We start from the raw sequence: 15,452 nt of genomic DNA on the forward strand, positions 1-15,452 counted from the left end.
CCTCACCGTCTTCCTATTCAGTGAAATGCTGACATGGATATGAAAAGCATTAGACAAAAGTAAATTTGGAAAAAAAAAATAGAATAGTATTGCTTGATTCTACCTATTCTTAGCCAAAGACATCAAGCTTTTCCCTCAAAGCTGGAAGATGCCAGAGCACCTTCTAAATTCCTGAAGGGTACCACCTCTTCTCTCTCCCACCTACATAGTGAAATTCTAGATCTCACACAAAATGCCCTCACAATGTGACATTACAGGCAGTAATGCAAATGCCAAGGGTGTATACAAAACACGTTTTTAAAAGAATTAATCTGATTTTCAACTGTATGCATGGCCCATCAAATAAACACCAATATGAATGGAAAACATACTCTTTGTTAAAAATTAAACTTATAAAACTGTAGGAAAAAACCTGCTAAGTTCTGAAAAGAACATTTCTCCCTCTTATCAAATACTTTTCACTAAAGTTAGTTTCCAAAGAGATGCATAGCTTTGCTGCCATTTATAGAATAAAAAATGTCTGTCTTTAGCTCCTTTTGGCTGGGTCTATATTTACTTGGAAGGGGGTGCGAGATGTAAATCCCACTTCCTAGTCTCTTCTGCTCTGTAATTCATTGCAGAAAGAAAGGTTTCCAAAATTCCAGCTTTGAGACATCTTTATAAGAAAAGCTTTGTAGAAGTCTCTCTTCTGAATACAAATGCTCAAGTCCTCTGCTTGCCTGCAATGCAAGACAACTGAAGGGGAACAAGCACACCAAACATTTCACAACACTCGGATGTTAAGCTCCAAAAGGGCGCAGGACTGCAACCCCAACAGCTTCAATGGCGCAGCTGTACCAGTCTGCTCACACAGCAGTTTCCCCCATATGTAGAGTTGTTTTCCCACACAAACACAATGAACCTTCAAAAGGAAGGATTTTGGAAGAGAGAGTTTTCGATATTACAAGCTTTGTTTACACCACATACTATGTAGCCCTTGTCATGGCTTCTTTGGGAAACTTGGATTGCAGTTGTCTTTTAATGAAAAGCCTTTCAAGGCCTCTATACTATAAACCTCATCAAGGGTTTTACTGAGTCTACCCAAGACTGCCGATTTCTGCACAACATATAGAAGATTTCAGCTCAGAAGATGAATGTTTAGGAGGTCTGGAGCGTGAACAGGATGGCAATAAGCTAATGGAAACAACAGTGCAGGTAGATAGATACATGGTTCCACAGCAGTGTAAAATGGCAACAGGGCCTAAAGGGTGGCATTCAAAACACTGGCATAACTCTAGAAATGATGATTACCACTCTCCTCCCCTCGTATCCCAAATCTAGGTTGACAGAACATTTCAAAACTTACCATTCTGTAATTCAAGATATACAGCCAGCAGAATAGCCTCTGGAGGGATCTCTTTGGGGTGGATCAGTGAAGCAGCCTTATTGAAAAAAGAAGAGGGTGGGAAGAAAAAGTGCTTAAGAGAAACACCCAGCTCAAAGAAAGTGCCCCTTGACAAAACTGTTACCATTATCTTGGCTAACAAAAACAAATAACAATTTGTAAGCTAAGATAAGATCTTTTTCAAACAAAGAGACTTCATCTCATCAGGTTTATGCATGCATGCAAGGAGAGACTTGCAGAGACATTATCTGCATTGCAAGAGTGTTTCACACTAATCAGCAGTACCATCTTCTGTGTACTTATGTTAATATGAGTCTGTAATTCTTGAGCCAACCTACTGTGGTTTCCTGGTGAGATGACAGGTGAAAAAGGCGACCTCCACTGCTCCAAAGTTCAGAATACAAAGTTAACGAGGATCATTAGCTTTCCATATTCAGATATTTTTCAGCTATGAAGTCAATGAATTTATTGTAGATGCAGAGACCTACTATACTTTACATCCACAGATGGCCTTACGCCCCTTAAGGCTTTACACATGTGCTACAGAGCCCAAGCACAGACACCTGCCCAATCCTAAGAGGCCTCAGGAGGGGGGGAAAAAAAAAGGCAAGACAACAGCCTGAAGCTGTTGAGAACTTCACAGAATTTTAATGCATTCGCCTATAAAACTACTATGAAATAAGCTGGAAGACCACTGTGCCAGTTTGCAGCTGAACAATGCATTTGCATAGTCTTCCTGACAGACGGGAATGGCTGCTGGAGCCAAACATATCATTGAAAGATGGGTCCCAGCCATAGGAAAGACCAAATGACACAGGCTAAGTGAAGACAGAGAGTTTCAAAAGCAGTACTTGAGAATTCTTGGGACAAGAGGCAGGCAAGAAACATACCTCCAGCAGATCTGCAGTTTGTTCTCACAGCCCTAAAGTTAATAGCTTAAATGGTGTTCTTAACTGATTAGAGAGAAGTAAACTCAAGAACTTTCTCCTCCGAAATGCAAAAATTACTATGGGACCATTAAAAAAAAAAATTTAAAAAACCCTCCAAACTTCGAAAAAGTGAAATGGCTTCCTAGTTATATTCCAGTTTTAATAGGATCTAAAAAAACCCAAATACATGCTTCCCATAGTGGTACTGAACTATTTGTACAAGTAAGAAGTTGGCAATTCCTTTATTTTATGTTACTAATAAAGATTGGTTCATCTTTATTATGAAAGACAGAAGAGAACTACCATCTCTGCAAAGTCAGGAAATAAACCTGAGCTATGAAATCACCAGGATTTGCTGTCATCTAAATGGCACTTTGAAGGAGGTACATTTGTCCCCAAGCTGTCTTGAGATCTGTTTTCCATACCTGATGAAGACACTTCCGAGCTTTGTCATATTCACTCCTCAAGCAGTAAGCACTTCCAAGGTTAAACAACATCATTGTTCGCGCAGATGTGACCGAACTGGGGTAACACTGTGGGGTCTGCTTGCCAGCTGCAATTAAAAAAAAATTTTATTTTTTTTCCCTTACACTTTTCTTTTGAACTGGCCAAATAAATTCCTGTACTCTGCTGAATACAGTGGCTGGTACTTACAAGATTCCATCGCCTCATTCTCTCCTTTGTCAGACCCTGCAAAGAAAAAAAAAAACAAAACACAAAACCCATATGTTCCATAATTTTTTTAAAAAAAACTTATTATAAAAATAACATAAAGATACAAATTTGCTTCTTTCTTCATGGTCTGACATTAAAGAGGGAAAACATACCAGCTTGCTCAAGAGTTTATGCCACTTAAGACTTCCTATCTTTAATATTTTGCTGCTCTAAGACCTTTTAGATTTGCAGATGAGTACAGTGAAATTTAAACTGCAGACATGTCACTGAAATCAGAGCTGCTGCAGACTTAACTATACAGATGGGCTCTGAAGCATTTTTCCGTTACAGAATACGCACTCCCAGCTGGAAGCACTGCAAAAAGATTAAGGTACAGATTAACTAAGTTCTCCCTAACCCCTATTTCTTACTAAATACAGTAAGTAGACTTCACTGATACTCCTGATAAGCCTGGTTTAGAGACTAAAAAGCTGGAAGAGAAGGTATGAAGCCCAAACTTAACCATAATTGCATATTTAACAAAAGCAGTTTGAACGTAACTTTTGAAAGCAAGCCAGAACACTACAATATACAGTTCTATTTCTGTTACAGAATTAGCCACTTCAAAGGCATGACCAAAGTGCAAAAGACAAACCAAACACAAAGTAAGAATTAAGCCAGGAAAACAAAAAACACAACTCCACAAACAACCCCCACCCCAAACAACCTACAGTCTTAAAACAAGATGTCTTAATCATCATTATATTTGTATATATAAATCTACAGCAGGAAGGCAGCTGAAAGCATAATCGGTTCTAATGAAGTATGGATTCATTAACCTTGATCCTGCTCATTTGAAGAGATCCCCAGGGAAACATCAGTGACGTTCTCGGGGTTCAAGTGAGTGATGGCATCAGATATTCTGTCTAGAGAGATGAGAGCTTCTGCTGCATACAAATGCCCAAGAAACCTACAACAGCAAAGGGTCAGGTACAAACGTCAGCGTTAACAACCCCCACAACTTGAAAGACAGACTGAATGCAGTTGTTAACACAAGCACTTGAAAACTTTTACTTGAAACGCCTGCATGGAAGTTGGCTTGCTTAGAAAGTATTGTCATAATAGCCAGTTCTGCCACTTACTGCTTTTAGGCACTAATGTTGTGAAAAAAATCTGCACCTGAGTAATGACAAATTCATTCATGCACAGGAATTGCCACTCCAGAAAGACAGTACCTTGGTATGGCTTTATCTCAGAGAATTAAAAAAACGAATCCTCACAAAAACACCCAGGATACAGCTACATCTGTTATTTGAGGTGCTAAGTGACTTTACATTAAATTAAAAAAAAACAAAAAACAAACAAATTCTGTAAGATAGCTGCATTTCTAAGGACAGCAACTATGCAGGCATGTGCCATGGGGCACAAACATCTTTCCAGCTGCAGGTTTTGCAAAAGAATTAAGCAAGTCTGATGTTTGACACTTGTAGTTCAGCTCAGCTAATCAGCAACTTTTCTTTTCAGCTTTGGAACAGAAGGAGTCCTGTCAATGAAAAGCGTAGTTAGTTTGCAAATATTTAACCTGAAACAAAAGTCGAGCAAAAAGGTTCACGCTTGTCCTATGTGGCTGTATACAGTACACTTCAAACTGACTGTATAGGTGGTTGTAATGAATTACAAAACATCAGGTAAAATATCAGTCAGTCATCCAAAATAAGTTCTGCAATTTAGATCTGATACAGCAAACATAACTTTCTACATGCAATTTATTTCACTTAAGAAATCAGGAGCAGTTCAATATTCCCAGTCTGCACAAAAGCCAAAATTTCCTGAGACCAAGATACATGGCGCTCCGTCTTTGCAGAAAACTGTCGTCTAGTGTTTCTTGCATTACATAATGGTAACATTGCCTTCACAGAACTACATGTGACCTTGCAAACTCCGCTAAAATCTTGCTTATACAACGACTGTGCAAAAAGATGAACTTCTGCAGAAGTTTGAAGCATGGGAACCAAGGAATTTAATTGGCATGGACCATTTTTATGCTGCCAGCATATGAAAATAAGCAGAAGTTAGCTTGCTTTCCGCAAGTGCATTACCAATTTTGAATAATGTTACTACCATAAAAACCTCTGCTATATTTTATCCCGTGTATGACATGGGAATTAAATGCACAAACAAGGTCAGAAGGATGGGGCTAAAAAGTTGCCTCCCTTGAATTTTCAGAGATGTATACATGAGAATGAAACCTATATAAGCAATGGTAGCAGCTGACATCCTGCACACCCAAGATCTGGTACCCTACTGACTGAGCAAACCTTGTCCTCTGAGCCTGTAGTTTCAGAAGTGAGCGTTCAGCAGCATACTGGCTTGGGCTGATGTTGTCTACCCCCAGTTGCTCATTCCTGCCCCTACTGCTGTGCCAACACGAGCACATGCAGCCCCGCAGTGACGGTCCTGCCACTGCATGGGCCCCATGGCTGGAGATCAGCAAATAGCAACAAAAGCAGCAATAGATTCCCAATTACATGGAATTTGTACACAAACGAGGGGACTCACGTTCCTGCGTGTCAATGAACATTTAGTCAGGGCTTCAACAAGAACAGGAGCGGGCCAAGCAATTCTTTGCATCAGATACAGAATTGGCAAGCAGCTACAGACATTGGAAGCTTCAACTCAGAACTCTCCAGCAAAAAGCAGGGCTGAGAAAGAAGAAATGACCACATGAGACTTACTTAAGAGACCCTGACAGCTTTGGTTGCTGAAGAAGTTTATCTGCGTGATTCAATGCCATAAGGTTATCACCCAAAGCCAGAGCCACGTAAGCACTACACGCAAGTATTGAGCACCTGGATGGGGAAAAAAAAGGAAAAAAAAGGAAGGGGGGGGAAAGCCAATACGTTAAATGGAGAATTCTCTGATTCCAAATGCAGCTGTATTTCTTGCTAAGTGCTGAAGAAATAAATTATAAACTTTAAATAATGTCTTTGCGCCAAACTATGAAGGAGCTAGTGTTTTGTTACCTATGGCCTCAATGGCATTCTCTGAAGCAGGAGGTATATACATTGCATTCTACCAGTATAAACCAAGGACCGCCACTCTATGTTCAGCAAGATTTTGAAATTCTGACCATAAATAACAGGTTAAAAAAGGATGGTTCTCAATACGCCTGTCATTTTTCTTATGGACAGTCTCCCTTTCCCACCCTCTTTTCATTTGTTTTGCCTTGTACTCTTACTTGTGCTTCCCTGCCCACCCCTTCTGCTGCAGCAAAGGGTAGTCGATTTGTAGATTTCTGTAAGGTACAATCTACAGACACGTAGTAGCAATCAAGTTGTAACATATTTCACTCATATTGTACAATGTTTGCATACAGGGAGACAACAAACGATGGAGAATTTGGCATTTCCAGTTTCACGTTTAACTGAGAGCTCTAATCCGTTGCCAAGACTCTGATTGATATGTGGCATTTTGTTGCTGTCACAGACTTTCTTACCTTTCCAAAACACACCAAATCGCTGACAGTTCTTGTAATGAAGTCTGAACTACTTGCACATTTTCCATCTTCAAACAGTAACCCCACGTCAGGATGCCATCATTAGGCTAAGCTTCACACTTTGTAACAACTCCCCCCCACCCCACGCCCCACCCCAACAATATCCCCACACTTGGAGGTATTTTCCACTTGGTAAGACATCATTCAGCGCAGGCTGCCTTGTCCTCAGGGCACAAGCCTCTGCCTGCTGCGGGCTGCAACGCCTTGCTGTGAGCATGGACTCTCTCCTTCTCCAGGGAGGAAGAACAGATCCTCTTGGTGGGGTCTCAGGTTGGGATTGATGGGAGAAGAGCCTTCGACTCCCGATGGTAGGTGGGCTATTACCGCGCCAACCTTCTGGCAACTGTCAAGCCCACTTTCAGTCCAGCAGTAAGTCATGTAATTCGTGGCAGGGCCTGGGGTGCCTTTATTCCCCTTTCCCAGGAAGCATGCTCCTTAATTATGCACAAGCGGGATAAGAAACTTCTCCAGTGTTTCTCCCTACCCCCAACTTCCTCTCCACCATGCCCAGATGTCACATCAAATCTGAACACATACAAAAGCTTGAGAGAGGGAGAGGAAAGCTTCCCCAGCTCAAGTCCCAAACCTAAAATATTTCTGAAAGGTTGTGACTGGGGAGGGGGAGGGAACAGGGGAAAAAAAGTCTCTGTAATAACATCTTGCTTCTAACTAGCTTCTTTTCAACTCTGCCTCAAAGAAGCACAGCTTTTAAACCAGCAGAGATGCTAAGTGTCACCAGCTAAATAACCTTAGACACAAGCCAAGGCCTGTAGAGTTGGTTGCTAATACTCTTTACATCAATATGAGTCTTCAATTCCCCACCGCTTTTTTGAAGCCTATTTTTGTTTCTGAAAGCGTAAATTCAAACACAAGACACACTCCGGTCACACAATAGGCAAGTCCAGCAAAACGAAAACCTACTCCTCTGCTCTGAGGACTTGTCACTGTTTAAGCCATGTAAGAACTGTCAAGATTCTTTGGCAACAGCCACCTAAAGAAGAGGAAAATATTCAGGTTTTCTTCCCTGCAGCACTGTTCTTCTGCACTTGGATCCATTGTTGAGCCAGTTAAACCAAACACTCAGGAGACCTGACAGCTAATCGGAGCAGAAGAATTGCACCACAAGGGAAAAGACAAACTAGTTTTTCACCCCGGTCAGGATTCTGACAAAACTCCACAGGTTGCCTTTGAGCACGGCAGACTTCCAGCATCACTGAGCCTCCACATGCCCTAAATAAAACTGCCTTTGCACTAGGAAAAAGAAAAATGTTTTTTTAAACTGGCAGATTATGTCAAACAGCCTCTTGTGTAGGTCTAGGCAACAAGATTTGTCAGCCCACACCGACTGCAAGTTTACAGAACCCAACTCCACATCTGACTTGGCTTATTTCTCAGGCAAAGGGCGAGACAGAGCAAAACCAGTTCTTCAAAATTTACCATGAAGGCACCAAAAATGGCCTTTCTACACCATTTAGAGAACATCACTAATCTGAAATAATGTAAAATAGCTAACTGAGCACAACAGTGATACAAACTATCTGCTTTTTACATTTCAACGCAGGCAAAACAGTCCAAAATATTAAGAAATACAGAATGCAGATGGTGCTTACTCAGTGGGGAATGGGGGAGAACTACGCAGTGACTGAGAGTGAGGAAGAAGAGAGTGAAACAAGTACGGGTGATAATCATTGTAAGCTTACAGTATTGTGACAAGGCCAAACGGATCACTGCAACCTTTAAGTGGATAAATGAGGCAAAACTGGGTAGGTGTGGAAAAGAGACAAAGTACATTGGTGAGCAATGGTGGTCCTTACAGTATTACCTATGAAATTATTAGCAATGCCAGTTATGCTCCTGGGATACCATACACAATACTAGGGTATGCACACTTGAAAAATACTAAGTAAATAAAATAAAGAAAGCATAATGATGGACTCAAGATGGCCAACAGAAGAGTCAAAAGAAAGGAAAAAAAAGCATAAAAATTGCGTCACATGCCTTATAGCAAGGGCTTGCAGTTCAAATCTGTTCAGGACAAAGCAGGTGATCAAACTATTCCTTTATCTGTCGATACTTTGAAAGGAAAAATTATCATTCTCACAAAAAGTTGTTCAATCTAGGGAGAAAGACTACAACAAGGTCTGTTGCTATCCATCTCAACTTACACAATAAAATCCACAAAATGTTCCAAATGTAGCACTGTGGCATACCAGAACTCCTTATTTCAATAATATTGAAATTGATTAAATATTATCAACAATAAGATTATTGATGTATCCTAACAGTCTTGGATTGTTCTGGTGTGCTGAAACATACCACAGGTTGAGCGCAGAGCAGGGGAATTGGCTTCTCAGAGGACAAGAAGCAGTGAGAAGCAGAATTGTTTAGAAGAAACTCAGAAAAAAATCTGGAGTTTCTACTTCCAATGCATAAATTCTTAGCAATGTTTGGTATCCTCAGGCTTCTGCTTGTCGCTTTTAAAACCTTGCAGTTGAATTACGCTTATTATGAGAATAGTCTGCTCAACTAATTTGTGCGCAAGTACCAAACAATACATATGACACATAAGCCTTTTGTAGATGGTATTTTTAATTTTTAAGAACTATTTAGGGGCAAAGTCAGTCATTTTAAACTCTTATTAGGATGTGCAACTGTACAGTGTCATGCAAAAAAAGCATTTAATTTGCCCATTTAAGTTCTAGAAGCAATAGAGGTTTTTCAATCCAGTGACTTAACAAGGAAAAACTGAATTGAATAGACAGCTATTCCTCAGGATCATCCTTGCCAACATTCAGATTTTTTTCTAATTTTCCTTACTAGACAAGAATTTTAATTTTCTCACTTAGCTCCTTCGTAAGCAAGACTACAGGAATATACTAACATTTGAATGTAACGTATTTTGCCTGTCACAGCTATCTGCAGAAACTTAAAACAGTTTTAGCAGAATCACTCCCTAGGGATGTCTAGTCCCTTGGATTTAACCACCAAAGTAAGTATTGCAAAAAAATAAATCAATGCTTTTCCCTTCCTTATACGATGTTCTTTACCAGAAGCAGTGTATTTCTTTCTAAACTGATATGTTTTTCCTGACATGTTTTCAGGTTTCATCAGTAGATAAGAACAATTGATTGTGAAAGAAAAGACTATGTATTAAAAAAAAAATAATCACAATGTGACACCATGTAATTTTGACATGTGGCAACCACATTTTCAAGAGTCAGGAGGGGGAAAAAAAACACACACAAAAACAACAACAACAAAATAAATCACACAACCAGCCCACATCACTGTTTTTAATCTGGTGCTTTCTATTTTTTGAGTAGTATACTCTTGTACCACTTCAGAATAAGTAATCAAGGTCTCAGTAATGTCTCCTCACAGATTCCTGCTAAATTGCTTTTAAGTGAATACAAGTAGATTTGCTACACATAGCGCAGCAAAGTAAAGGTTAGGCTGGTCATTATAAAACACAGGTTACCTGGGGTTAGGCTGGAACAGAGTGTTTACCCAAGAGTTCAAGTGGGAAATTACACTATGCTTTGTCCATAATGGAAACTTAAAACAGATTTCTCTTCTTCTAAACAGGTGCAAGCTTTATAGCCAGAGAGATTTTTAATGGGCTGTCAGCCACCTGAAATAATTAACATTTCCAGCAAACGATAATCTTGTTGGGGAAAATTAAAGAGGTTCCAGATAGCATGATGCTTATTTAGACACATGGGAGTTATTCTGTTTGGAGAGCACTCAAGACTGCTGAACAAGTAGTTTAAGGATCTCTGAGAACATGAAAAAGTCTACAATCAAATTTTACCTATGTTCTTCCATGGTAAGAAAGTCAAACGCGTGGATAGAGGCAATTTTTCTTTCTATTTTATGCAAACTATGGATTCACTCCTGCTGAAAGGAGCACCGTTCTCATTTGAAAGCAGCATAGCTGCTTTTACCATTGTAATTTTTTTCCCCCCATCCAACAAGGATATAATGTGGGGGCTGAATTCCAAACTAGCCTTATCAAGTCTCTAAAGGGAAAAGGTACCATGCAGTAATTTCCACCTCTTCTACCAATCACAATAGCTAAAAACCTGACAATAGCTTTCTCATTTATGAGACTTGATTATTGATTTAGTTTTGCCCAATATATAATGCCAAGCCTGTAACAGTGGGATCAGGCTGATCTACCTTCTGAACTGAAATTCTGAATGGTTTCTATTTGTTCAGACTCAAAGCCCAGAAGAATGGAAGCACACGCATTTGAAACAAGGCATCCTTAGATTAACAGTTACTATTCAACACTGCAAATGCTTAAAAAATGAAGCTAATGACTCCAGAATCACAGCACAGTTTAAGAGGGGGCTCATTTAATGGTGAATATTTTATATTATTTACTTGCCTTAAATTTTCTAATTCCTGTTTCTTCAAAGGCGAAGAAGGTGGAGCTGCAATGAATTTATCCCCTTCATGACTTTTATTGCTAGAATAAAAACAGCGTATTAATTATAGGGATTGACAATAAATAAATAATTAAAAAATCGCAGTGTAATAACCATTGATATTTATTCACTCCATTTAAAAGGACAGCAAAAATTCTCTAGCCTAAAAAACAGGGAAATTAAGCTATGCAAAAATCGAGGCACATGCTCTTATCCTAACCATTCTATTTGAGAAGGAAGAAGGGGGACATTTGCTGGGAAGGATTTGACTGACAGACCAAACAACCCACACCATTCTCCACAGCCTCGAGCTGTTTTTGAAGTTTGGTGTAGGACAAGAACTTCAAACTGGAGAGATGCAGAACTCACTGCATTTGTAGCTTCTCTTCTTTTAGCCTGTAAGAAAAGCAGTAAACTAGTTCTCTCCCTAGACATCTTAAAAACTAGTTACATAAATATTCTGGAAAAATAATCCACAAAGCTCTACAGCTTTATTTAGATTTAGAGCTACCTTAATTTTTATTACTTCAAAATGGTTTTTTTTGTTTTGTTTTTTTTAAATAAGATTCTACTTTCTTAAAGTTACGCTTGGCTTTTTTTGGAGGAGCAAGCATTCACTCTACTTAAAAAGTCTGCAACTTTGCTCTCCAATAAGCTGAAAGACAACCTCGTTCTGGAATGAGAATTGAAGAGAAGGTTAACAGCTGCACCTTGGCAGAGAGACACTGAGGTTTAGAAACAACAAATCAAAAAAAATTGGAATTGACACTTGAGTCTGTCCACCTAACAAGAACTTTTTCATTAATGTCATTTCATATCTGTTTATTACAAACAGGTAAGATAACTCTAACTTAGACCTTCAAAACAGATAGCAACAGACTTCAAGGAAACCTGTACTCAACACTGCTATAGTGTATATACCTCATGCCTTCGCCAAAAGTTAGATTAAAAAATAATACTCTTAACCACTGAAAATACTCACTGTTTTATTGTAATAGAATAATCTGTCTCAGAGTCAGCTTGCTCAATTAATGGAATTTGCTTCAAAACCATCCTGTTCAATTAGTGTGATTTTCTTTAAATGCCTTCTATCTTTTACTGTTCTCTTGCAGAGGGTCCCATGTCAGAAGGAACACATCCTTAGAGAACCTTTCAGAATGTGACACACAAATGCAAGAACAGCCTGCTTTATTGCTGGATATTTTGAAATCTGCAAATGACCACTGGGAGATATGAGGGAGTTTGTCTTTTTTTTTTTTTTTTAATGCTGAAGAAGCATCTGGTTTTGAAAGCAGAAGGTAGTACAGGATCTTCCCATACAGGGCATGTTTTCCTTTCCTCACTCCTACAAAAACAAACACCCCTCCCCCAAACAAAACAATAAAAGAAGGTCTTGTCTGAGTAAGGGCCACCATTTTGTTTTCATCACTGCCCCTTAGTGGGCCCCATAAGCTTAAAACTTAAGTCTCATTTAAACCAGAGAAGCTGCATCTTCGATGGGCCACATGCTGCTTGCCAGAGGAAGTTAGTTCACAACCTCCAACCTCAGTAAGGAAAAAAGAAACATCACACCCTCCCACCCCCGACTTGTATAAATCATTTGGTCACTTGACAGGAAAGATTGTCATTGGGAAAAAAGGGTTACAGAGAACAGCCTTCTAATATTGTTGTAGCAGTAACAGCCACCGACCCCTAGCCCTAGTCTATCTCCAGGCAACCTCAGAATATATGAGGAGGCACCTTGTGCCTACACAGCATATGTGCAATAAATCCTGCCATGTGACAAATGGATCTTATCTTCTTAAAATTTATCTGTACTTGGGTCTGACAAAAACATTGTGTTTTTCCATTACTCTCTAAGTAGTTCAAGTTCTAACATAGGCACTTTTTCCTTCTCAAAACAGTCATTAATAAAAGTGCAGGCTATGGCCAACAAAGTTACTCTTCAAAAGGAAGTTCAGAACGTATCAGGATCAACACAAAAAATTAACACACCTTCCTGCTATTTAACATTTGACATACATTGTCTACAAGTTACTTTTTCTGAAACTTTAAGGAGAGAGAGATATTGGGGGGGGGGGGGGGGAGCAATTTATTAAGGAATAGCTCCATGCTGCTTTCCTACTTCTTTTCTAAATCTAGTTTCCCATTTCTAGTCTAAAAACAAACACAACAAAGCATACTAGGGCTGATGAACATTAAATCTGATCATGGGGAAGTGTTTACAGCTGAGTTGCTAGACATTTATATATTGAATCAAGTATATGGCGCACATGCACACACACACAAAATCACTGTAACATGTGAAACCTCACTTACAATTAGAGAAATACCAACATGCACAGTGGAAGGGTGTGGGAAAACATAACATTTGCAGCACAGAAAAAAAGATGGCCAGTGAAAAAAAGAATTTCATTGTCTAATTTATTAAATTTCTACCACTAGGAATGGTAGAAATCAACTTAGTATTTGATTTTTAAATTAGCATACCAGCAATTAAAACAATGAGCAGCCAAACGATTTCCTTGGACATCCCAACACTTCTTAGAGAATTTACAAATACGTTACTTTTTTCTGGTGGCCAAACAGGATAAGTAGCAAACACAGACTGTCAGCCCAGAGTTACTTTGGACAAAAAGAAATATGCAATTCTGTTTACCTGCATGCTTCACTGCTTTCACTGTTTTCTGTATTTCCCCCCAGCTGATTACTAGTTTTAGATCCATTTTCCTGCTTTGGCTCCTGCTGATCTTCTGGCAGTAGCAGCAAGGCATTTCTTAGACAAATCGCTGCAAATTCCATACTGGCTACAGGTATTGCTGAGGACTGCCCATCACTTAAAGAGACACAGAAGTTAGCCAGTGAGTAGCAATCATACTAAATTAAAAAAAATAAAAGCAGAGCTCCAGAAAGATCTGAGTGCAGAAAAAACTTTATCCTAAAAAAGTTATATCATGTTGTAATATAAAGTATTTAATTTATGAAGATGTATGTATCTTTCTGTTCTTGTATAGGGAAGATACACCACAATGCCCAAATAGAGTGGGCAAATTCAACCACATAATTACAAGAAGTTATCTTTTTTTTCTTGACTTCACTTCCTGAAGTTTTATGGCAGAGCAACTAGATTCTTCCTGCACTTTTCTAAAGTGGATTACTGAGAATACGTATTTTTAAGTGAGAAAAAGAGAACAGATCTAGCCAAAAGAAAATATAAATTTCAGATAAATCAATTTTAAGCTTTAATGCCCTTCTTAGTTACAACGAATACACAGTTAGGCCCTCTGCTGGCCATCACAGAGCAGGCATCCAAATGATGTTTAAGGACTCATCAAGCATTTTAGCATGCCTCTGTCTTCACTATATTATTAATTTCAAAATCAACAGTTATTCCACGACAGTTTTAAAAACTCCTGATAAACAGATATGTATCCTTAACAAAGCCATGATAACAAAATAAATATCCCATAGAAAACATACTTACTTATAAACAACATTCTGTATTGACTGAGATGCTAGGACTATCTTACGATGGTAGCCTTGACCTACTATAGATTGCACAATTCCCTTTTTGCTGGGAAGACCTTTAGTCTCTTGTTCTGATGTCTAAAAGGAAAAAAAAAAAGGACTAGAATTTCAAGGCTGTTGAATGAAAGCTTGACAAAATAAGTGAAAGCTGGAAGACGACTTTGAACCCTGCTAAAATGTAAGAATTAATAGTTTATATGGGCACAGTTTTAAAGCCTAAGTACCATGAGGAATCAGGCACCTTCTATTGTCTTGGTGTTGCAGAGGGATTTTACTGCACACAGTGTAACCACAGATTAGTTCTGACAGCTTGTCTGATAGCCTACTGACCTAGTTTCTCCTCTGTTTTGAGAGCAAACGAACAATGAACCAAGTCATATTAAAAATTCTGTGTGATTCTGTGATGTCTAAAAAGAAATCCTATGATCAGTCAAATAATATTCAGAATTGGCACTGTAACACTTGCCATCTTCTCTCCCTGCTTACACAGCATTCAAAACCCTCTCTCAAAAAGCTGCTCTCAAACTGTTCCATGGGGAGCAAGAAGCTGAACCACAACACAGGCAAAGTTACATTAAATTAACAGATTTTTGAATATGCAGACATTCTGGGGGTTAAACGAACTTAAAGCACCCTAATTGTCAGTTCCAAGAATCATCTCAAACCCCAGTAAATATGGTGCAGTTTACCATGAGCCATCCTAACAACTTTGTTGGTAAGTAAAGTTAGTGATGAAGAGCTGTAGTTGTAACGAACAATTTACCCTAAATCTGTATTTTAAATAGTCATCACTTTTCAGAATATTTATCCGACTCTATTGTGAAGAATATGGACATTACAATGGCATTTGCTGTCAAATTAAAAATACATACAATGAGTTTGGATACAAAGCACATATTTTGGAAAAGGTGTTAAAAAAACTGCAGGAAGGGAATCATCTTCCACCTACATTTTATAAACTAAAATACTAA

General features: G+C 38.8%; 1 protein-coding gene across 1 annotated transcript in view; it reads right to left on the reverse strand.

The window, feature by feature from the left end:
- Positions 1-15,452, reverse strand: part of CNOT10 (CCR4-NOT transcription complex subunit 10) — a gene marked incomplete at both ends in the record, with an annotated part of 34,842 nt that overhangs the window by 310 nt on the left and 19,080 nt on the right. The window contains 8 exons of the mRNA XM_081996981.1: positions 1,346-1,421; positions 2,739-2,866; positions 2,968-3,003; positions 3,807-3,937; positions 5,703-5,816; positions 10,914-10,994; positions 13,613-13,789; positions 14,438-14,559. Of these exons, the coding sequence (XP_081853107.1) occupies positions 1,346-1,421; positions 2,739-2,866; positions 2,968-3,003; positions 3,807-3,937; positions 5,703-5,816; positions 10,914-10,994; positions 13,613-13,789; positions 14,438-14,559 (865 nt within the window). The remainder of the gene's footprint in view (positions 1-1,345; positions 1,422-2,738; positions 2,867-2,967; positions 3,004-3,806; positions 3,938-5,702; positions 5,817-10,913; positions 10,995-13,612; positions 13,790-14,437; positions 14,560-15,452) is intronic.

Source organism: Phaethon aethereus (genome assembly GCF_964289735.1).
Source record: "Phaethon aethereus genome assembly, chromosome: 2".
NCBI classification, from domain to species: Eukaryota; Metazoa; Chordata; class Aves; order Phaethontiformes; family Phaethontidae; genus Phaethon; species Phaethon aethereus.